At 34.4% G+C, this 23,945-nt stretch overlaps 1 protein-coding gene and 1 long non-coding RNA gene across 11 annotated transcripts; one reads left to right on the top strand and one right to left on the bottom strand.

The window, feature by feature from the left end:
• Positions 1-20: 20 nt before the first annotated feature.
• Positions 21-22,632, bottom strand: LOC117606009 (serine protease gd). 9 transcript variants are annotated; one of them, XM_034327950.2, is made up of 7 exons: positions 22,535-22,632; positions 15,740-15,961; positions 11,303-11,468; positions 4,414-4,902; positions 3,763-3,915; positions 3,554-3,675; positions 21-772 (listed from the first exon to the last, which is right to left on the bottom strand). In XM_034327950.2, the coding sequence occupies exons 1-7, from the start codon at positions 22,616-22,618 to the stop codon at positions 500-502; spliced, it is 1,509 nt and encodes a 502-aa protein (XP_034183841.2). In that variant the 5' UTR covers positions 22,619-22,632; the 3' UTR covers positions 21-499. The 9 variants fall into 9 exon arrangements, with proteins under 9 accessions (XP_034183841.2, XP_034183839.2, XP_034183846.2 ...); XM_034327948.2 differs by having other exon boundaries at positions 3,554-3,915; XM_034327955.2 differs by lacking the exon at positions 22,535-22,632 and adding an exon at positions 16,532-16,663 and having other exon boundaries at positions 92-772; positions 3,554-3,915.
• LOC117606012 (uncharacterized) lies at positions 22,515-23,695 on the top strand. 2 transcript variants are annotated; one of them, XR_004581859.2, is made up of 3 exons: positions 22,515-22,650; positions 22,774-23,009; positions 23,437-23,695. It is a non-coding gene; the product is annotated as an uncharacterized LOC117606012 (long non-coding RNA). The 2 variants fall into 2 exon arrangements; XR_004581860.2 differs by having other exon boundaries at positions 22,774-22,951; positions 23,369-23,695.
• Positions 23,696-23,945: the final 250 nt, after the last annotated feature.

Here is a 23,945-nt window from a genome sequence, read left to right on the forward strand (position 1 = left end):
ATTACTTAATGATACATGGGATAACTATTAAAGTGGAGAAGGAGAAACGGTTTGACTATATGCAAATGTGATCAATTTATTTTACAAAATGTAATGAATGAAAACTATGTCAATAATAAATAGTACGTTTGCGAATAAAATATAAGCACTATTAAATTACATTATTCTTACAGATTAATTTGATCTTTGTACAAATTAGATCATCGATATCGTAAATACTGATACGAAAAGCAATTAATTCAGCACCATTGAAATATGATTAAAACAAGAATGTTTAATATTACGAGAAGAGTTGCAGTTATTTCGATCCTTCCATTAATATGACAAAATATATTTAAAGACACCGGTACAGAAAGGAATAACAATATCGTCAATTAATCGACCTATCGATTCAGTATCTTACAAATTACAATCAACTATTCAAAGATTTTGATATCGTTAAAATAATTTATACAAAAAAGCTGGTCGACTAGCATATTTATTGTTACAGATCGTTAATCTACGTGGTGGTCTGGTTTCGTATCCAGTCCAAATGTTTGGCGACGTCCACATAGACAACGTATTGCTTTAGATCGCAGGACATAGTACTGCTGTCCAAAAGTGATCTCGAGACGACCCCTCGAAGATAAAAACGTTCCGTTTTGCTATCGAACATCACGAAGCCACTTCCGCTGTCGCCGTTGCAGGGACCACTTCCGTTTCGTAAACCGGCGCAAAACGTCCGGTTCGAGGTAAATGAAACGAAATTTTCGTTGCTCCAGAGGCAAACTTCCTGTAATTTTGTTCGTAAAAATGTCAATTTAATTTGAGTTGTAATTGGAATTATCATTCCATTTAAAGATAAAGCATTATAGAGAGTAATTGGAAAATGGATGAACTTTGGTATGTACTCTGAGTTGCATTGAACTTGTCGCAGTGAAGTTGGCTACAAATTTACTAACACATTCACGCCGCGTCGGTGAGTCGATCTCGTCCATCGTCTCACCAACGCAGCGTGGATGTGTTAGTGAATTTGTAGCCAACTTCATTGCGACAAATTCAATGCAACTCAGTGTACATACCATATTCTATACATATACCAGTGACTACATATGTAAAAGACTGGACATGTCATTGTTCCCGATGGGTCATAATTTAGGGGGTCCCTAACACCCCCAAGCCATCGGTTATTGCGCCATTTATATAAAAGTAGTGCAAACTATTCTTTAACTTACCGACTGCCAAAGGGTCGATTACCGACTGTCGGAAATTCAGTCGATAAGTCGGTAAGTTATTGAGTAGTTTCCGCCGCTTTTGTATAGATGGCGCAGTGGTGGAACTTAAAAAATACTTAATTCTAGGCGGTCTTAAAATATAAGTTTGTCAAATAATTATTCTAATAATTTTTCGGTCTTGTGCTGATTTTGTCTTATTTGTCAAAAAATAGAATCAAAGGGAGTCGAAATTGTGTCTTTTCAGTTGTCAGTGCAAGGTATGATAAAAAAGGGGCTGATAAAACAAGCATACCTATTGCCTGGAAATCACTAGAACTCTCACAATCATGATCCATCGAAAACAAAGGGATATCCAGTCTTTTTGCATATGTAGTCACTAAATACCAGTCATACTATGCCAATAAAATCCTGGCCAAGCTGTGCGGATAAATAAAACGCGTTTCAATTTAAAATTATTATACATAAAAAGAACGCTATTACAAATCTGTATCTAACATTAAGAAGAAATAAAAGAAGAAGTTAAACATTGAATATCCTATTAAACATTTATTATCTCATCATTAGAATTTCAATTTTGAAGCACATTCGTGCGACAAAACGCATTTGTATACGCACATATAGAGCAATGAACATAGCACAATTTAAAACGCGTTGTATCTCTATCTTTGAAAGTTGCTTACACGTAACGCGATCCTAGGTAGATTTATAAATGAAGTTAAATTTACTTTTTCCGTTACTTAAAATGAACGAAACAGGATTTCTACATATTTATAATAGAATGAATCATACAATACTTCTTCTCCGCAATTATACACATGTACATATGTTAATATGAATATTGTATTTTTCCTTTCTTATATTTACATATGAATCATTTCGGTCGAATGGTTTCAACATTAGGATGTTGAGTTATTTATATTCAAATTCAACATTTATACTACGAAGTTATTTATATAATTTCATTCTGCACGAGATTCGGCTCTTTTTAAGCCTTTTCACGATTTTGCGTCGTTAACAAATAAGTCAAAAGGAATGCTAATTTGATGGAAACAGGAATATAAAAATTCAGTAATAAATCAATGTTTAAATCAGTTTTCTTTTTACCTCTGCGCGCAATTCGAAATTTAATTATAATCTGTGTGTATCAAATATTTTATTCAATGAACACATGTTTCAAGTAACTTCAGTAAAACTTAATAAATAAAGGGGAAACTTCCGAAAGCCCCCTCCCCCGGCAGCCAAAGTTCGGATTTATAGTAATAGAGGGACGAGAAAAACTAAACTCAAAATCAAAGAATAAAAGTTTTAAAATTTGAATCGTTGAGCGGTGGAAGACTGATGAGTGAGCATTCTGGTTCTGCTGAGAGAGCACGTGAGAAAGCAAAGGACTCTCCGAGGGAGCACGAGTGCCACTACGCAGACTCACTCCCTCCTGCGCATGCGCAGTTTGATTTTCAAGCCGAATGTGACTATAGTTTATATGTATATCTCGAGAACGGTTTATTTGCCGGACTTGAAAATGGTCTCATTCGATTTCTCGTCCCTCAATTACCATAAATCCGATGTTTGGCTGCCCCCCCCCCCCGGGGGGGGGGGGAGAGGCTTTCGGAAGTACTTAATCCTAAATAAATAAGTCTTATTAAGAAGTTACTAAATATATATTGAACTTTCAACTTGGATCGATTTAACCTGAATGGGATGCCAAAATTAAAATGTACTTACTTCATGAAACTTATTTTATGACAGATTTTAAAAATAAATAAGTAAAATATTTTAGGCAGTTATTACTTTGATAAAAGAAAATTTCAAAAAATGAAAAATATTTTGAACATGAATGATGGTTATAAAGAAATGTTTGTTTATACTCCAAAAATTATATTCCATTTTCCATCTGACTCGATATTTTAATATAAATAAAATATTTTTGGTGGAGGAGTCAGCTGATCTCTCTCTTAAGAAATTAATTTTTTTTGTTAATAAATATCATTGTTAGAAATAAACAAAAATCAAGAAAATATTCTCAATATTATCATAATGCTGATAAGCTATAAAATAAAATTTGTTGAGCCAAATTACAAAGTTCTAAACTATGTTTTAACACGTTTGTTAAACAAAACAGTGGTACCTATCAAGGATCGTTGTTATGGGAGAGTATTTTACTCTTAATATTCAATCATTGGTAAAATTTCAATGTACTGCGTACTGGATAAAACCTTGGTATCTCATATGTCTATACTTTTTTATTAAAAAAAACTGTTTTCATTTTGTAATAGAGAGGTCAGCTGCCCCTTTAATCAACCTAATCATAAGTGTACTACTGATTCAGAAGCTAACTTTACCTGAGATACTATCGGTGATCTGGTCTGCCGAGGTTCTTGAACATAAGGATTCCCCAATTCATCACGTCCCCAGCCCACCACGTATCCATACTTCCCCACAACGCTCTCCAGATTGATGGCTCCTGACCAAAGACAAATTGGCTTAATCACCGCGCTGTATTCCACCCTTTCTCGTAGAATCAACACGGCTAGGTCAGCATCCGCGTTACCACTGGTATTATAATCAGGATGAAGCCTGTATTCGGCGACTTCCCGGTTTACTGAACCCTTCTCTCTCCAATCTCGAAGACGATACCGACCCAAGGACACCAACAATGTTCCAGAAGGTAGGTTCGTGTCATCTAATTGAAAACAGTGCGCAGCTGAAAAAAAAGGATATATCTAAAAATGCTGTCGGTAAGTCTTTCAAACTGATTGTCGTTAATAATAAGATTATTCGTCTTAATGTATAGTATTTTTTATGTTGAAACAAGTAATCATTCTTAAACATTTGTGTTTATAACTGTTTGTAATTGTTTAAATAATTTCTTGTTTCAACATGAAAAAATATTATACATTAAGACGAACAGTTTTTGTTGATAAAGTTTTTTAATATCTTTAATGGTTTTGGAGAAAAGAAGAAAAAACGTAAAACGGCCGAAATTTTAAGGGTGATTTTCATCCCCTTAGATTGAAAACAGACAGTAAACGAAAATTGCATTTTAATCAGTAGGATATCCCCTACATATTTACAATGTTTCATAATTTTTTGAATTTCCTTGTGAGTCACGATTGACTCCACCATTCAAGGAAAACTTAACAAATGGTAACCTTAGAGATGCCAAAAAAAATTACACTATGTTGTAATATAATTAACTTACCTGTAATAATATGAGTATTAGTCACCAATGTGCCCGCGCACTGGAACATAAAGTCGAATTTCACAATAAAAATTGCAACCAGCCAGGGCCAATGACCAGGGGATGCTTTCACACCTCCGGCAACTAAAGGGTTAATCTTGATCGTGTTACTGCTACGTCCACATTCGAAATTATTGTTTCCGTTGCTGGGAGGTGGCTTAGGTGTACCATTTGGTACCACTGTGTTCGGCGGTAAAAAGGGTTCAAAAATTGGCGTTTCAGGCGAAACAGGCGGAGAAGGTGACGTATCTATTTTTGGATAATTTGGAGGTATATTGTCTACCTTGGGATAATCTGATGATACGTTATTTACTTTCGGATAATTTTGAGATACGTTATCTATCTTTGGATAATTTGGAATCATATTCCCTTGATCCTCGGAAAGGGGCAATACCCCCGGTGGATACAGGGTGTGGTTCAAGACGATAGATGTTACAATTGGTCCGGTTGCTGGAACAAAAACAAAATTTAACATTTTATAGAACATATTTAGTTAGTAGCAAATTTTTACAGTTAATATTTGCATTTTCGAAAAATATACAGATTTATGAAATAAATACTAGGCGAGTTGCATAAAGTGTTACAAACTATTATCTTGGAAAATATAGCAGTTATCGACCTAATTCTCTTTTTCAATTAAATGGTACGAAGTGCCCGATCATGTTGTTACGTTGCGCGTGGCAAGCGCGCAACGTAAAAGAAGCAAAATGTATATTTTTATGTAAGATGTTAAGATAGAAAATATTGAACTTGATTCTTCTTATTTTTGGGCGATGAGAAAGGTATCGCTGCCACCAGTTCTGACCGCGTATGACGCGGAAGCGCCCTCTACGGTCAGAACAAATTAAAAGACGGAAATTTAGATAGTAATTATTTCCGTTGGGTTCGTCAGTGTTCTGGGTCCCATATGGGTCCCTCCTTGAAACTTTGTGTTGGGGTGCGTAGATTTGAAATATAGAATGATACAAGAAATGATACAAAACGGAATTTGAAAGAAATATTAATACAGTTTAGTGTGCAAAAAGAAAGTAAATTTAATTCAAAATAATTATTGAAGCTAGCAGAAAACTGAATTCCAAACGACTATTGTCTGAATACATACTGAATAGATTCTGTTTGAATACTGTTAGTTACTATTAAATGAATTCAATTAAAACAATACTGATTTACAAGGGTAAAGATGCTTAACCTATTGTTTGATATAAATGTGATTGAAATCGGAAAAAGATGTTTAGCCTTTGGTTTACAATGAGACCTTCTAATATAATATTAACCGGATTTGGAATGTAAAAATGACAGTATAGACTCGTTATAAGCAAAACGCTCGGGACCGGATTTTTGCTTATAACGTGTAGTTCCACCATTGTTTGATATTTTGCCGACTGCTTCGAACGTAGAAAAGGACAGCGAGTGAAAAAGAGAACGGAGCGAAAACAAATCGCTCTATGTCGGTTAATCCAATAAAATGAAACTATCATTTTATAATGAAATGCAAATATTTATATAATCTAATAAAAACTGGTTATTGTGATACGGTAGCTGATTGAACAGATACTTCAGATAAAACTTATGTCTAATTTACAGTAAAACCTAGATAAATGCAACGAAAGAATGCTTGGATAAGTGCAACATCGCTATCCCCTCCACTTGGGGGGATCCCCCTAGACGAACCGAGCCACTCGACGAGGAAACCGTGTAATATGATCCGACCGTAATATCGGTGTGACTAATACTAATTGAACGATAAAACTTTTTTATTTTTAACTTTTTCCTAATGAAACTTTTACTAACGCATTTGTGAGATGTTTCTGATTAAAATGACACCAAACACGATATAGTTTGAATTATATTTATAAACAATAGTAATAGAATAAACAACATAGAATTGACACCACGACTGAATATAAATGATGTTGGATGAATACAAAAGATGTGTACGGACGCAGAATCGACATCTCGCTTGGATAAATGCAACATTAAATGCCCAGAATCGACACCTCGCTTGGATAAATGCAACATTAAATGCCCAGAATCGCCACCTTGCCTGGATAAATGAAACCTTTGAAACCAGAGCCGACACCGCGACTGGTTTTGTTTTCGATCTCTGTTCCTTTTCGCCAACCTTTAACATCAATTTTAGCAAGTAATTATAATTGAAACTATATATCGTGTTTGGTACCATTTTAATCAGAAAAATTTAACCTATGCGCTAATAAAAGTTTCAATAAAAAAAAGTCAAAAATAAAAAAGTTTTATAGTTGAATTAGTATTAGTCACACCGATACGTTTCGGCTCTTTCCTTTGATCATCGGACATCTCTCTTTCCGCCACTGTCTCTCCCTTTCTACGTTCACGCTTGGCTGGTCGTCGCGTGTAACCCGAGATTTGACACCTCGCTTGGATAAATGCAACCACTGGGTCCCAATCTTGGTTGCATTTATCCAGGTTTTACTGTAATAGAAATGATGATACATAATAAGTTGTTTCAAGTAAATATGGTCCGAATTATATCGTGTTTGGTATCATTGCAATTAGAAAAATCTCAGAAATATCATGGAAAAAGTTTTATAAAAAAAAAATGAAAAATAACGAAGTTAGGTTATTACATTAGTGTTGCCTCACCGATATCTGATCCCAGGTCATGTTACGCTACTCCGCGAGTGAGCTTCGCAGCGTCTCGAGGGGTATACCCCCCAGTGATGGGGATGGTTTCTTTGCAAATAGCGTAGAGATCTTTTTAGCTTATAACGAGTCTATACTGTATATGTTTTTAATGTAGGACGACTGCCTCGACCAAATATAATAGAAAATTAAGGGTTTTGGCGGTTTCTATCTGCAAGGTAACGACCTAAACGAAAAGACTCCTACAACCCCCGAAAGGGCTTTACATGTCGTCCCTGATAAAGTATCGTAGTCGAAACAATCGTCACACACAAATTCGCGATGATTCAAAATTCGGAATATTAAGATAGCGAAATAAATTATAATCAGTACCTGAATGTGGAAACGAGACGATCTAAAATGAAGAGACTCTTACAACCCCCGAAAGGGCTTAATAAATCGCCCGTTTTGCCTCGTCGAAATTGAATAATAATGCCGTGCTCGACAAATTAGTACAGAACAGGCTTACCGTGTGACTATAGAATGTAATATACGACAAAAATCGCTCTGAGGTTCGCTATGATATCGTTGAAGGCTGATGTCGCACTAACACTTGTCGCGCACCCGGTTGTCGTTTATTGCAAAAATTAAGTAGACGTATCACAAGACGATTACAATTTTGAATTTAATACGGAAATCACGCGATCAAACGGATTAAAAAGAAAGAAAAATGATAGAGATTTAATAGTATGAAAATGAGTTTAACGTGCGTGTCTCTGAGTCTTTGCCGCGTATTCGAGATTTCACCCTCGCGACACTCTGCCTACGATTAGGACTTGCCGCGCAGCTAAATTACAACGAAGTACAATCGACAACTCTATCTCTAAACGCACGGGCTCCCGTCACGACTTACTCGATTGTTCGACGAAGAGTGATCAGAATCGATCGCGATCCTAGCCGGAAGGGCCCGTCGCGAGGACGATGTCCTGCGTGGGGACATTTCGGCAAATCAAAGCGTGCGACGGTAGCGTCACGTACGTCGCTATTGGTTAAGGGCGCGTGCCAGACGAAATCCTCTAGATCATTTTCTCTCTCTCTTTCTGGTGTTCCATCTCTGTCTAACGGCTTTTCGATGTTTCTACGTCGTAGATTTCCTGGAATGTTCTATTCTCATCGATAATTCCAATATTAGATATAAAATGCTGCGATTATCAATTAATAGTTTAAATCAGAATTATTGAACAATAATATGCGAGTAATTATAACCTGAACTATATTATTATGTATGAATAATGGACCGGCTAGCACGGGGTTCCCTAATTAACAATTGGCTTGTCCATAATCATTTTGTTCGCCAAGAAATCGATCAACAATACGAATTGCGGTGGTAGCGCAAGTTGTTCGTTAAAAATCCTAATAGCATGCGATGATTCAACTGATAATTTCAATAGTATTCAATTGTTCGATATTCGAATATTCATTCCTGTACTCGCAGCGAACTTTGTTCGAGAACGTTCTTTCTGTTCAAAATCGTACCGTTGGGTCTTAGTTTCAGGTAATTCTTGGAATTCGATACAATGACTTTTATTCCCCTGTGTGACCCTTCGTCTCTAAACAGTTCTCGCATGTTGCTAACGTTCGCTGGTGAGGGTTCTCTATCCTCGCCCTTTGCACTCATTCGAATATTTGAATTTCATGCTATTTCATACTATCATTCCAACACTCAATTCGCACATACGATCGGGTTTGGGACCGACTGGCGCCTACGCGTGAAAAAGAGGAGAGTATCGGTTGAAAATCTAAAAGATAAATTGATCTTTACGCTTTTGCGCAGTTAACCTAAGGAGACCCCTATAATGCGAAGCACTGGCTAACTGCGCAGCGAACGCTGTTTACGATACCTCTCCTCGGTCGAAACTGAGTTTTTCTATCCCGAATTCTGTTACTGCGCAGCTGAGCACGACGATAGTTTCAAGGAGGGGTATTAACTGAAGAAAAGAATTGAGAGATATGAAAAGAATGAAAGGATAGAAAAGACAAAGGTAGAATAATTGTAAACTCAAACTCTTCCCTGCGCATTTCCCACGTGAAGAAGACTCTCACAACCCGAAGGCTTGATGGGAAAGCACAGAGTTGAGGAGAAAATCGAAATTATGTAGAAGTGATTTATCCCCCTCACGCTCCTTACATGAGGAGACCCCTATAACCCGAAGGCTTAATAAGGGAACGTGAGGTGGACAAATTTGCAAAATTTTCCGGACGTGACAATGTGGTGTATAAAAATTTGTTCTAAAATGGCTACCACCTGGATAGAATATTCGACGTCGCCTTTTTGAAATGAGATGTTATACTAATTTGTTTTTATTTAAATAGCTTTTATCAAACTGGATAACATTTACTGGAACCATTTTTTGATATTCCTAATAGTTAACGATTTATGGCAAAGGGAATATTGAAGAAGCAAATACACGGAGGCATCGAAGAAGAATTTAAATAGACTATTTGGTTTTAAAATTAATTTTATTAAATATTGAAAATATCGACAATTTACTTGTAAACAGGCATTTCTTCTTTTTTCAATATTATAACTTTTATAATATCGTGTATCGAACAACATTATTGCAGGTACTGGCTTACAAGCATTCTGCATTCGATTTTTTCTTGTGGGGATATTTGAAGCATGAAGTAATAGAAACTCTGCCAACCACAAAAGAAGATATGAAAACTCGAATAAAAAATGCTTGTCAGTCAGTAAATGCAACAATATTGGCTGATGTACGTCAGAACATTATGAAAAGAATTAATATATGTTTACAAATAAACAGTCGACATTTTCAATATTTAATAAAATAAATTTTAAGACTTTGAACACCTCCACACCTATAATATACTTGCCTCAGAAGAAACATTAGATGATAGTTTTCAATATTCGTTAGTGGAGTGGATTTTACAATATAACATTCCTAATGGAAAGTAAATGATTTACTTTCCATTTTAAAAAACCCAGTTCCACAAAATTTACCTTCAGATGCCAGGACACTATTAAAAGCAACAAGAAAAATAAATACAACGTCTGTTGAACCGGGACAGTATTACCATTTCGGATTAAAAAATAGTATTTTAAATCTCGTGAAAACCATAGTTAGGTCTTCTATTATTAACAATATAATTCAAATTAATATTAATATTGACGGATTGCCATTATGTAAAAGTTCAAGTAGTCAAGTTTATTCGATTTTATGTAGCGTTGCAGGGCATAAAAATGTAGTAGATATGGTTGGTATTTATCATGGTTATGAGAAACCCAAAAATATAAATAGTTTTTTAAATGATTTTGTGCAGGAGGCAGTAGATGTCATTAATAACGGATTCTTAATAAATGGAAAATTACATCGTTTAAAAATTAAATCTTTCATATGTGATGCCCCTGCTAAAGCCTCTATTAAATGCGTGAAAGGGCATACAGGCTATTTTTCTTGCACCAAGTGTCAATCTGAAGGAGAATTCATAGAAAATAGAATATGTTTCCCTGATGTGACGAACATTCGCTTAAGGGGGTAGACACGGGTAATAGTAGCGCGTTGACTTTACCGGCAAAAATGGGCCTAAACATGGGTTTACGGGATTCAACTTTTCGTCCTTATATGAGAGAATTTCGGGCTGGGTGAGGGCTTATTCGAAAGAGGAAGGTCCAGTGCAGTACGGTCAACTAGGTATAGTAGCTAGGTTTCTAGCAGCGTGGTAGGGGAAGGAGCCACGAGTGGCCCGCGGGCCGCAGGTTAGACAGGCTTGCTATACCTATAAGGGTGATTCTCTCGCTAGGGGACACAAAGAAACTGGCGACAATGAATCCCTTGACCGCACCATAAAGACACACAGAGTTGTCTCCCGGGTAAGTCCCCGCTGGCACGTGACAATACGGACCTCTTTATGGTGCGGTCAAAGGGTCCATTGTCGCCAGTGTTCCTTTGTGTCCCATAGCGAGAGGATCACTCTGTAGTACGTAGTTTTTGCAATATTTTTTTTTTAATTTATGCAGAACCGCGTTAAGATTTCTGGGGCCCGGGATTATCAAACTTTCGAGGGTCCTCTTGGTTCATAAACTTGGTTTAAAAATTGAAAGTTATTCTAAATAAAATTAATTTCTTTATTTCTAATATAACAGTCAACATATTATACGCTGGTAAAAATTAAAAATGAGCAATATTGAAAAATTATTATTCGTAATGATGAATAAGAAACTACGTACCACGTTGACCGGAACAGATCAACTGATTATTGAACCATAAACCAGTTAAGACGGGAATTGGTCGACGAAGAGGGAAATGGATTTTGTACATCAGGGGCCTGCCCTGCCTTACAGCTCTAACCGACTCCTCCCTCGACTTCGCTAATTCAAGTCGACCAACATATTTCTGAAACACAATGAATATAATTAATTAACCCCTTTTGATATTACCACCAGTCTGACTTGTGGGACCGATTATGGGTTAAACGTGAAAAAAACGATTCTGATTCGTGGTAGAAATTACTAAATACACGTAAAAACTTTAATGAATGTTTAAATATCTTTGCAAAATGGTATGGCAAAAAATATATACAATACTATTTTATTTGTAAATGTTCTGTTTCGCGGACGACATTCTCGCGTAGCGGAAGGGGTTAATATTAAAAGTATTAGAAGTATAAATAAATTTTCACGGTCCAGTTCAGATTGTGTTAAGTCTAACAAGGGGAACTACCCAAGTGTTACACTCACTTATTAATAAAACTTTGCCAGCTTGTAGAGCTCGTCGAGCTGAACACGCCTATACCCCGTTTTGCGGGCAGACGACTAATTGTTTAAAAGATATTAATAATTAAAGTTAGTTACTACTTACATTGAGAAGCATGACAGACTCACACATACAACTCGCAATCTAGAGATCCACGGTTCAAATCCTTCCTTTCCCAATATTTTTTTTTTCTTTTTTTAATGATATTTTGTCTCTTTTTGAATAACTATTACATAAAAATTATCATAAAAAAAAATTTTTTTTAGGAACCAAGGATTTAAACCGAGAACCTTTAACTTAGAAGTCACGGATCTGCTCGGTGGTTAAACACATGATTCGTAATCTAAAGGTCCTCGGTTCAAATCCTGGGTTTCTATTTTTTTTTTTTTTTTTTTTTTTTTTTTTATTAATGATAATTTTCATGTAATAGTTATTCAGAAAAAAAAATTATCATTAAAAAAAAGAAAAAAATGTTGGGAACCAGTGATTTGAACCGTGGATCTCTAGATTGCGAGTTGTATGTGTGAGTCTGTCATGCTTCTCAATGTAAGTAGTAACTAACTGTAATTGTTATTATCTTTTAAACAATTAGCCGTCTGCCCCCAAAAGGGGGTATAGGCGTGTTCAGCTCGACTAGCTCTACAGGCTGGCAAAGTTTCATTAATAAGTGAGTGTAACACTTGGGTAGTTCTCCTTGTAAGTAGGAGCGGGTACCCGAAATTACGGGTACTGGTGCAACGAAATCGTAGCTGGACAACACCTTGAACCGAATCTACCCGACTTCTTCCGAGAGAGCCGGAAAATATCGCGCTACCTGAACATTCGTTTAGTTCGGGGACCAACACGAACTTTTCCGAGTGATCCCGAGCCCGTAATTTCGGGTACCTGCACATCCCTAGTTAACACCTGACTGCTGTAGTGGTCACCGGTTAGCAACGCTTAAAATTTTTAACAATTGAATAATTAATAAAAGAGAAGAAAATGAAAATTTTGAACAGCGTCAATATTACACCAATAAATAACAAAAAGTAAATTCTATCGCGGAGTAAAAATTGTTGAAATTACAGATCCTGGAAATGTGTCAGATTATGGAGATAAAGTCTGAGTAACCTGATCTCCCACTCACACATAAAGAATACCACGAAATACTTAATCGAGACAAACTTACACCATAAAATTTAACGCTCTTTAAACAGAATCTCTTCGTTGATAAATTAGTAGTCTATGTTAAACTTTTATTGAAAGAAATAAAAAATGAAAAGGATTTGCCGACAGACGAGAAAATCTACGATTGAGGGTTGCCGAGAAGACATAATGAGGCGTTAAAAGAGGCGCTAAAAACTCAAAGAAATACAAATGCTGCCTCGCAGTTCTAAGAGATAGATGATGTGTTGTATGGCCTTGGAATAGCTGATTAGTTGCAAACATGATGAATATTTTTTTTTATTCAATTAAACAGTACCTGCTCAGAACTTTAAATGCAATTTCCTAGAATCAGTATTTTTCCAATTGGTAGCCATAAAAATTCAAAAATAAGGTTCTCACAATAATTTTATTAAAAACTGAGTAATTTCCAAATTGTTACTTAAAATACCTGGGACATGTTTAAAATCAAGAAGACCAAGAAGAAATTTATTATATAGGGTGATCCATTTAAATAGAAACACCTAAATATCTCTGCTATTTATGGTTTTATAGAGAAAATCACGAAGGCAAAATTATACTACTTCGAGGACAGATGTAATAGTAGGATTTTTTTCCGGAAAACTTTCTCCACAAAACTATAAATAATGGATATATTTAGGTGTTCTCATTTAAATGGTTCACACTGTGTATTATATGTTGCACTTTGAATAAAGTACTGGTATAAAAACACACTCATTGACTAACATAAATTCCACTTAAAATAAAAATTATAAATTCTGAATTAGAATTAATAAGCATCACTGCTTTCATAGATATTTTTTTTTTCAGAAAAGACTTGAAAAGCAGAACATTTGGTCACTGTGACATTTTATCAAAAAACGAGAGAAATAATAATCTCACCCAAAAACTAATAAATCAATTGATTTGAAATTTTACATATTTATTCAATAGATGTCTTTTAATTCTTTAACACTTTTTAATCCTCGGACGACGGACCATGGAGGAAGCTCCAATTTTAATTTTATTTTGTATTTTATATTCTTAATCCCAATCACTTCTTCAGTATTAACGCGTTGACTGCCACGCCAATGTTATTGAAAATTTCATTACAGTATTTTAATTTTTAATAAATCTTATTTACCATTTTCAGAATATTTCCGCATTCCAATAAGCCATGATTTCAAATGTTTAATACGAATATTCCCGATAAACCAAATAATTCCTAATAATATCGGTAATAATTTCCTATGAAAATTCAAATGTCGCCTAAATATAGGTGACGTCGCAGTCAACAATTTTTTAAATGAAAGAAGTTTCAATACTTTCTAAATGATGTATTCACTGAGCCCCTCTTTGGTTTTTCTATTTTAAGCAAAACACGGAAACTGCATTGTACTATATAAAGCAAATATTGCTCTCGGTTTGACGTACATTCTGGGTTTCCGTTGTGGTTTTACCTTCCTTTTGGGAAAATTTCAACAATAAGATCATCTTTATTACAGTTTCATTTGTGGTTTGAATGAAAAATAGCTTATGTTCGTCACATGTACTTACGATGATGTTACAATTCTTATAATCCCACGGATGTCTAAGAGACTCTTTGTATTTATAAAGTAATGAATTTTCTTGAAAACAATTATCAATGGAAAAATAGCAATAAATTTTACTAAACAAACAAAAACTGTCTTATCCTTTGTTGAATCTCTATTGTACCTATTTTCAACGAACTATCATTTCAAAGTATTGAGTTGAAATCAGATTTAAAAATAAAACGATGATGCTGAGAAAATGTTTCAAGAAACCTCTAAATGATTATTATATATTATCAATACAATATTATCAATTACTATTAATAGAAGACCGGATTAAAAAATCTGGGGCCTAGCGCTTCGCCTTAAGCGAAGGACTATTAAACCTTTGGAAGCCCCTTTGGTTGATAAAGGGTCAAAAATTGAAATTTATTCTAAATAAAATTAAATCATAAATGGAAGGATTATAATGGAACCTCCCGCAAAATGGGGCCCGGAAGTGCAGCCCCCCTTAGATCTTCCCCTTAATCCAGCACCTTGTTAACATTTTATTGGTAAATGTATTTAGCATTCAACGAAGTATAGCCAAACTAAAGCTCGTGCAGCTATTATCTTAACATTATCGATAACTATTACTATTTATGTATTAAAAATCTGAAATATTATAATTTCTCTGTTTTCTGTTTTTCTGTTAATTTATAATTCTACTTTTGGAAATAGGAGATGTTTTCGCATCGAAAATTTAGAACATTTCTCTATTGGAAATTTTTCTATTTACCTATCAGAAATTTGAAAATTTTTTCTATTAGTACTTTTCCTATTTTTCTATTAGTAATTTTCCTATTTTCCCTATCGAAGATTTAGAATATTTATCTACTAGAAATTTCCCTATTCTCCCATTCAAAATTTTCCTCTTTTCCTATTAGAATTTTTTAATTAGAAATTTGGAATAATTTTACGTTGAAAATTTCCCATTCTCCTATTCAAAATTTTTTTCTTTTCTTATTAGAATTTTTCAATTAAAAATTTAGAATACTTTTCCGTTGAAAATTTTCCTGTTTTCATCGTACCACTTTGTCAATATTCTAAATATTGTCAGTACTTTGACTTTTTCTCTCACACATTTTATAATATTGACAATAGATACATTAGTCATATGAATACCCTTTATGTATTATCATTACTTAGTCTACTTAATAAATAAGAAATAATTTTCATAAAATAAAGTTCATTTACCGATGGTAATGCAACGGCGATGCTTAAAGTGACACTTAATTGCAAAGCAACTCCTTTCGGAGGCGATGGTATCTCAATATAACCAATCACTTCGTTTGTATGATCATCCTGAATGTACCGGAAGTAGTTAGGACACGGCGATTGACCCGTTACCTGGACGATCAGCTGAAGAAAATGCACCAACAGCGCCACCTGAACGATTACGCTGATCATCTTGGTACCCTGTGACATAAATGAATAATTTTCAAATTAAATTAACAATACAAATCCATTTTTCAAAGTTAACTATTCTTCATAAGTGCTTTACATTAAAGCTTCATTTTATCGATTATAAATTGAAAATTTAATTTTCAAATTTAATATGCAGATTGACACCTAAAATTGTATAATTTTTATATTATGCAGTATGTGAAAAATTGCTTGGTTTCAAAGGGCATATTATATGCAGTATCAACTTTATTTATAAATGAAGATATTTTGAAAATTTGAAGATCAACTTCTGAATTCTTAAAATATAATTGACTTTCATTATTCACTAAATATACAACAAAAAAGTACCATGCAAAAAAAAACAATCGAATTAATTACCTATAATAATATAAATATACATTTGTCCCATTAATAGCCTCAAATGGTGCATGTGACCTTAAACTTGTACTTAAAAAAGAAGCTGACCTTCAAATTTCTGAAGTACCTCCAACTGCAAGTAAAGTGAACGTAACAACCCCCCTTGAAACTATATAATTTTTTATAGAATTCATGATTTTTAAATTATATAATCTAGATATTAACATGGATACCCAAAGATTTCCTGAATTATTTAAAAAAGAATAGTATCTTCCCACATATTCCAAAAATTTATTAAAATTTTTGCAAAACCAACGAAATAAAGTACTTCTCTTAAGCTCTGAACAAACACTTAACAATTCTTCTTCAAATAGGAACTGCAGAGAACGCAGTGTAAACTGACATAAGAACAAAGAGTCATTGACGATGGACTGCGAACGGTGGAGTGTCAAGAATCTTCAGGTCCAAGTGTCACGTAAAAATGTGACGATGCTTACCTCACAAACGATAACCTCTGTCAAAGATCGAACGTCGTAGTATGAATAATCGCGTTTAAAGGAAAATCGGCACAATTCATCGTTTTCCTCGATCGGTAAAATTACAATCGCTTTCTCTTCACATTTTGTCCGACTTTCTCTGATATAACCAAGGTACTTCAACGTGCACGATCATGTCAACCGGTTTTCCCGTTCCCATAACCGACGAATCTTCGCAGCCTCGTAGATTCTTCGGAACTGCACGAATCAATCACTGTCACAATTATCGCACGAGCCTTGACTCTAACGTGCGGAACACACGAAACCCTCTCGACCTAATCGAATCACCGAACGATTCTCTCGATACCGTTCCTGTGTTCACTGCGAGGAAACGGCGTACGTTCATCGTTATTTACGCTTCAACTGACGGAAAACCACAGAGGAATTCCTCGGATCCTTTTGGTCCGGTCAGCCGACAAATTCTACTCACGTGAATTTATTTACGTTATTAGTCAATCACCTTTTCAAACGTAAATGATCTTAGTCGTAATAAAAACTACCCGACACTGTCGGTGTTCGCGTCTCAACGCTTCATTGCTTCTTCGCGACGCAGGCTTTCATGGTAGTGGGGCATCCCCGGTGAGGCCTCCTTTTTGAACGCTTCATTCGTATGATCCGAACCTCTATCCCGCGTAATGACCGCGAGCCAGGACGAAGAAAAAGACACGGTTTGACGAGTTTGCCACTATGGCCCTCCCCGTGCGACTTTACCGAGACCCGGTTCCAATGAGTCACATTCTGGACGGATGTCACATCGTCATGGTGTAATTACGACGGCGCACACGTGTACACAATTAGAATAAATCAACAGGATTTTTATTTTTTATATCGTTCTTGACTAATTGTTTTAATCTCTCGGTGATTTGTATAATTTAATGCTTAAAAAATTGAGTGCTTAATTTTTGTGAATGTAACGCTGCTTACATATCTGGGGAAAAGTTTGAATCTCTATTGGCTTAGCCACTGCCATTTGAAGCACAACCATATCAAGATTTTTGGGCCCCAGGGCTGTCAAACCTTTGAGAGCCTGCTTGCTTGATAAACTTGGTTCAAAAATTGAAATTTATTCTAAATAAAATTAAATAATATTTAACCGTAAAGGAAAAGAACGATAGAACAAAGAATTTTGGTCAATATTTCTTGGCATAGTACCTAAATGGAAGACTTGGAACGGGACCCCCTACAAAATGGGGCCTTTAGACCCCCCTTTAATTTGGCGTTGATTCGAAGATTAATTGTATCTGCAAAATGAATTTATTTACGCGATTAAAAATTGTGGTTTCATCATTTCAGTATTAATTATTAAATTCCTAATTATTCATGCAACAAATTTTGTAATTATTCGTTCGTTATGTATAATAAGGATATAATAAGCGATTAACAATCGCCCAATTGACCTTTATGTGTCATCAAACTCTTAGCGTAAACTCAAGATAATATTTCTCAGTATTGAATAATTGATTACATCAGAAGAATTCTTATTTGGATAATTGAACGAGTACGTCGGGAATTCCTGAACTCACCCGGAACCCGGAAACCATAAATCTTAGTAATCACAAGTAAAACAAAAAAAGTCAATATCAATAAGTTAGCACATTTTTTTACCATTGCGGTTTATTCTATACCACTACCAATAAAATTAAACTATCTACGAAAATGGGAGAATATTTTAAAGCTACTGTGACCTTTGAAAAGTATGTTTATTGAAATTTTTATTAATTCGTTAACTTTCTTAGTGAAAATGGACATTTGTTGCGGATAGAAACTTAAATTTTTACCAAGAAATTAGGGCCCTTTTGACGGGCCCTCATTTTAATTAATTGGGCCCTAAATCCCTACCGGCCCATCGGCAGTTTTTCCGAACTCCCTATGATCAGTTCTAATTATTAAGGACAGGAACGCTGTTCAAAATAATATTATATTTTGCTGTTTTTTCTTGTAATTATCTGAATATATGTAATTTGCATAATAACCTCCACGGCATTCAATGTGTTAATAGTGGAGCGACGAATACTGGATCAGTTGTGACCCAGACCTATGAAATATTATTACACATATAAAAATTCTTCGATTAAAATTAAGTGCTGGAATTTTTCAACAAAAGACCTTTATATATTAAAAAATGAATATATTAAGAAATAATTAAATGTTTAGAAAATTAAAATGAGAAAGACTACATTTAAGTTATCCAAACTGGTTTTTCTCAAAAGCAATTTTTTCCAAATTGGCGTGCAACATATTTCTAAGAATATTGAACCAATAATCATCACTACCAATCTTGAAATTTAAATAAATATTTTCTTTAGGTAATGAAGTCCCAAAAACAATGATATTATTTAACTTAATTATAAAGTAATGAAATCTTCGTCAAAAGGCATACTTTTCCTACAAACCGCCACTATTTTGTTAATTTTACAATTTTTCTTCTTATTTAAGATTCATTATCTGTGTACCTCCCGAAACAGGAAAAAGTTTTAAATAAATAAGCAACTTTTTAAACTAACTGCCTGATATTTATTTACATAATTATTCGAATAATTGTTATTTTGTTTCTTTCTTTTGTTTATAAGTATTAAAAAATACTTTCAAAGTTTCAAATGAATCTAAGATATAATTTGTGAGGAAAGTACTCGTAAACTTTCATGTACAGCGGAGTTCACCAAAGTCCATAAGCGAAAGACCAGTTTTCGTTCTTTCGTGCGCATCTTCGCCCTGATTGGCGGTACTCCCAAACGAAGTAGAAAGCGATTAGCGGAGAGCTCGCTGCGTTCCCCCACCATCTTTCAATCTGCGCGTCGCAGTTATGGACTCTGGTGAACTCCGCTATAATTTGGTGTTTTTGAGGTTCCCCAAATGTTATCGCTGGAGTTTCCCCAGATTGAGGTTAAGGTTATACGGTTTTTAATAAAGAATGCTATCACTGGGGAACCTCACTCTTTACGGGAAAACCCCATTGTGTGATATAGTTTATTCAACTCTTGAACGCACGTAATAAATACCTACGTCAGTATGACGGTCAAAATGAACGTCAAAATGAACAAATGAAGATGGGAAATGAACATGAAGAGGTTTACCGGAGAGTACCGAGGTCGATCCAAAAATAATGGATCAAATCATAGTATGAAAATAGCACAGTGATTAATTTAACTATTCAAACTTTTCACTACCCATGATTGAATATGAATTTATAATTTCATATAATTAGGTGATATTTGCTTGAACCAATCAAAATTAAATACATGCAGGTAATTAACCCTGGAAGAACGGAGCCTGGGTCAATCGTGACCTAAACTTACAAAACGTATCAAGGGTATTAACTTAAAGTTAAATGTATAATTTTTAATTGAAAGGGTTTCATATGTTGAAAAAATAATTTTTAAAGAAATGGTGTAAAATTTAGGAAATGAAAATAATATTGAATTAGGGTTTTCTCCATGGTCCGCCGTCCGAGGCAGATTATAAATTGTCAATACGTCGGCATTAAGTAATTGCTTATAATGGTTTCCATTTATTTTTCTTAAAAATTTGGAGTTGGTTGAACAAGTAGTGTACAGTTTATAAAATTTTATATAAATCTTTACAAAACTATGAATTTATCTAAAATTACCATCTACGCTCATTGACGCAAGTGGTATGATAGAAATAACTTGGGATCTGATCATTCTAGTTTCTGTGAATATGCAGGAAGTAGTTGATGATTAACTGAAGAAATTTTTATATATTTGAATACAGCTGTATCATGAGTGTTGTGTTTTATATTTTATATTATAAAGAAAACATAATAAAATATAGAAAATTAATTAATTGTGAAATAAAAATTGTATAATATATCAAAACAACCACCTCGCATATTGTAAAACTGGCAACTTTTTATGCCTCTCATTACTGCGATTTTGAATTTTAAGCATCTCGTTCTGCGTTTTTTAGAGAATTCAGTTTATAAAATATTTGATATCCTATTTTAAAAAATATTAAATTACATTTAAAACAAAATATTAAATTTTTAATTTATAAAATACTCGGAACCTCTAAATGGAAAAAATAATTACTGAAATGTTTTTAGAGCAACTGTACCTATTCTTCTAAATTCCTAATCTTCACGCAAATGTTCTTACCGTTTCCTTTTTCCCCCTTGTACCTAATACGAATATAAATGCGAGTTAGCATAGATTCTACACGCTTGCGTGAAAATGTCGCGTGCGTTGGTATCGCGATAAAAATTGCCAAGGATTCTTTGTTTAAGCGATACAGTAGCAAACAAGATTTCCTGCTAACGTTAAACACACGTTCACCGCATTTCAATCGATTCTTTTGAAATTCTTTGTGCGCGATGCTTAGTTCACCAACTTGCGTGCATCTGCGATACGATTACGTTACGTACATTATTAAAAAAAAATAGGTGTGCTCCTTTACAGCAAGCATTTTGCCTTTCATTCATTACTAATAAAACACGTTTCATTAATGATATTGGTAGGTTACTATCAGAAATTCTAATAAATAATTTTTACACAGTTTCAAAAGATCTGAAAATGTGTTAGTAATCCGTCAAATATTTATTACTATAACTGTTTGTTTTTGATAATGTCAGGAATTAATGAAAAATTAATTTAAATTAAATTAAACGTGTAGACTTACAATTAAAATTTATAAAATTATATGAAAACCAGTTAAAGATTATGAAGAATTAATTAACCCTCGAACGGCAGTCAGTAAAATTATAGCTCTCGAGGGTTAAGTAAATGGTCAATTGTTCTTCTTGCAAAATACTTAGCATGAAGCTTTAATTATCAAGGATATGAATACAGTATAATAGAGTTCATTAGTTTACATATAATTATAATATAGTATATGTGTACAGTGTATACCTATTTTATACTACTTATACAGGGTGATCCTCTCGTTAGAGGACACAAAGGAACACTGGCGACAATGGACCCCTTGGCCGCACCATAAAGAGGTTCGTATTGCCACGTGCCAGCTGGGACCTACCCGGACCGAGACAACTCTGTGTGTCTTCATGGTGCGATCAAGGGGTTCATTGTCGCCAGTTCCTTTGTGTCCACTAGCGAGAGGATCACCCTGTATATTACTACAGAGTATAGTATTGTGTAGTTAATTTTCTAATTTATTTAATTTTATTAATACAATAGAAATACCTACTATTTAATCTTTCTTTATTCTTTCCTTTTCTAAGTATTCGATTACATTACATTGAACCCTCCTGCACATAATTAACAAATGCTAATTAATATTCTATTCGATGAATGTATTCTTTGAATAACTTCAACAAAAACACAGTACGTTTTTCATAAATAGAATATTCTAAAGAATTATTAAATATTAGGTTTCAATTTGAGGGTAATTCTAATTTGAACGGTATCCCACAGTTGAGGCGTCGCGTCGCGACGCGTCTGATAATATTATATAAGACGAATTGAGAAATATTTAAAAATATTTAAAACATTGAAGCTCTAATTATTAAGAATACAAATATAATTAATTTTCAAATTTAAGATCTCAATCTTCTATTTTAGAATATTAATATAATAATAATAATCAATTTTTCTCTCTTCTTTTCTTTTTCTATTTACTTAATTTTCTTACATTTGAGGCGTCGCGACGCCATGTGTTATTCATCAATGATCAATATAAAAGTAAACGTGGTTAAGATAAAATATTTCAAAATACTCACCTCATCGTAGCTACCATTAATTCTGCTAACATCTAAATAATATTTGCACCGTATCGAAGAGGTTACTTTACGAGATTTGGACATCTTTTGAACACAACCTACGGGAGAAGCACAAAGTAAATATCGTCGTTACAGCTCGTGAAATATCATTTATACATGAAGACTCACGTTCGAGGCTCACCTGAGTACCTGTACCATATTTGTGAACATATTTTAATGGTGTCTTCTTGTTTATACAGTTCCCAGAATACTTGACGAACTTCCGTTTTCCTTTCTTGCGACCCTTTTCCCCCGTTTCTGAGAACAACATCATTAACTACCTGAGACTGTCTGTACTTTTATTACACATGACTGATTTTCACAAATATGAGTTGCGGTCAATTTTCAACGATGAAACGGAACGAAGGATATAGAACGGTATTGTGATGAGCCAATGGTAAATTCGGGTTTGGATTTCTAATTGTAAATTGAACAGGTACCAATAGGTCGTTTGAATTTGTATTATGTACGTAACAGTGCTGATTGATCAATCAGAGTTCATTGAATTATCAATGTTCACTAAATACACATCTTTAATTAAGGGGAAAAATATTCTTGGGTTAAGCTGTAAAATGTAAAGTAATACAGAAAAAAAGTAAAACAAAAATGTAATAAATATAGCATAATTAAACATTACAATTTAATTTTTTTGTTGTAAATTTTGTGCACCATTCAAAGTGTTAAATTTCAGTGTCGCAATCTATATTACAGTTTGACAATTAAATATGAGATTGCATGGAATACTGCTTATAAGAAACTAATAGAGTCCCTTGGGTGAAATATTTTATTGTACAGTATCGAGCATGGTAGGCTTTCCCCGGGAAGATGACGATACCTCGCTATTGTAGACTTCCCCTTCCCAGGGACTCCCGCCCCACCCCACAGATGGCCCAGAGAGAATGACAATACATGTATAGGAGAGGGTCCCGTTATATGTATACCGCAGTTCACCAGAGTCCATAACTGCGACGCGCAGGTTGGAAGATGGTGGGGGAACGCAGCGAGCTCTCTGCTAATCGCTTTCCACTTCGTTTGGGAGTATCGCCAATCAGGGCAAAGATGCGCACTGGAGAAGCGCGAAGAACGAAAACTGGTCTTTTCGCAGTTATGGACTCTGGTGAACTGCGGTATATACATATGTAGATCTGTGTCCCCCCACCAATTGCGTACAAACATTTACGCGGGAGAATTTGAATTGATATTCATATTATTATTTAAATTTCTTAATTGTATATACACTAAATTTTGTAATATTTAATAAGTAAAAATTACATTATTTTATTTCTAAACCACTTCTAACATTAATATCCATAAAATTAAAATTTTAAGAATCCCTGTTTCCTTTTTAAAGACATTCAACACCTATGTACCG

The sequence above is a fragment of the Osmia lignaria genome, chromosome 2 (genome assembly GCF_051020975.1).
Source record: "Osmia lignaria lignaria isolate PbOS001 chromosome 2, iyOsmLign1, whole genome shotgun sequence".
NCBI classification, from domain to species: domain Eukaryota; kingdom Metazoa; phylum Arthropoda; class Insecta; order Hymenoptera; family Megachilidae; genus Osmia; species Osmia lignaria.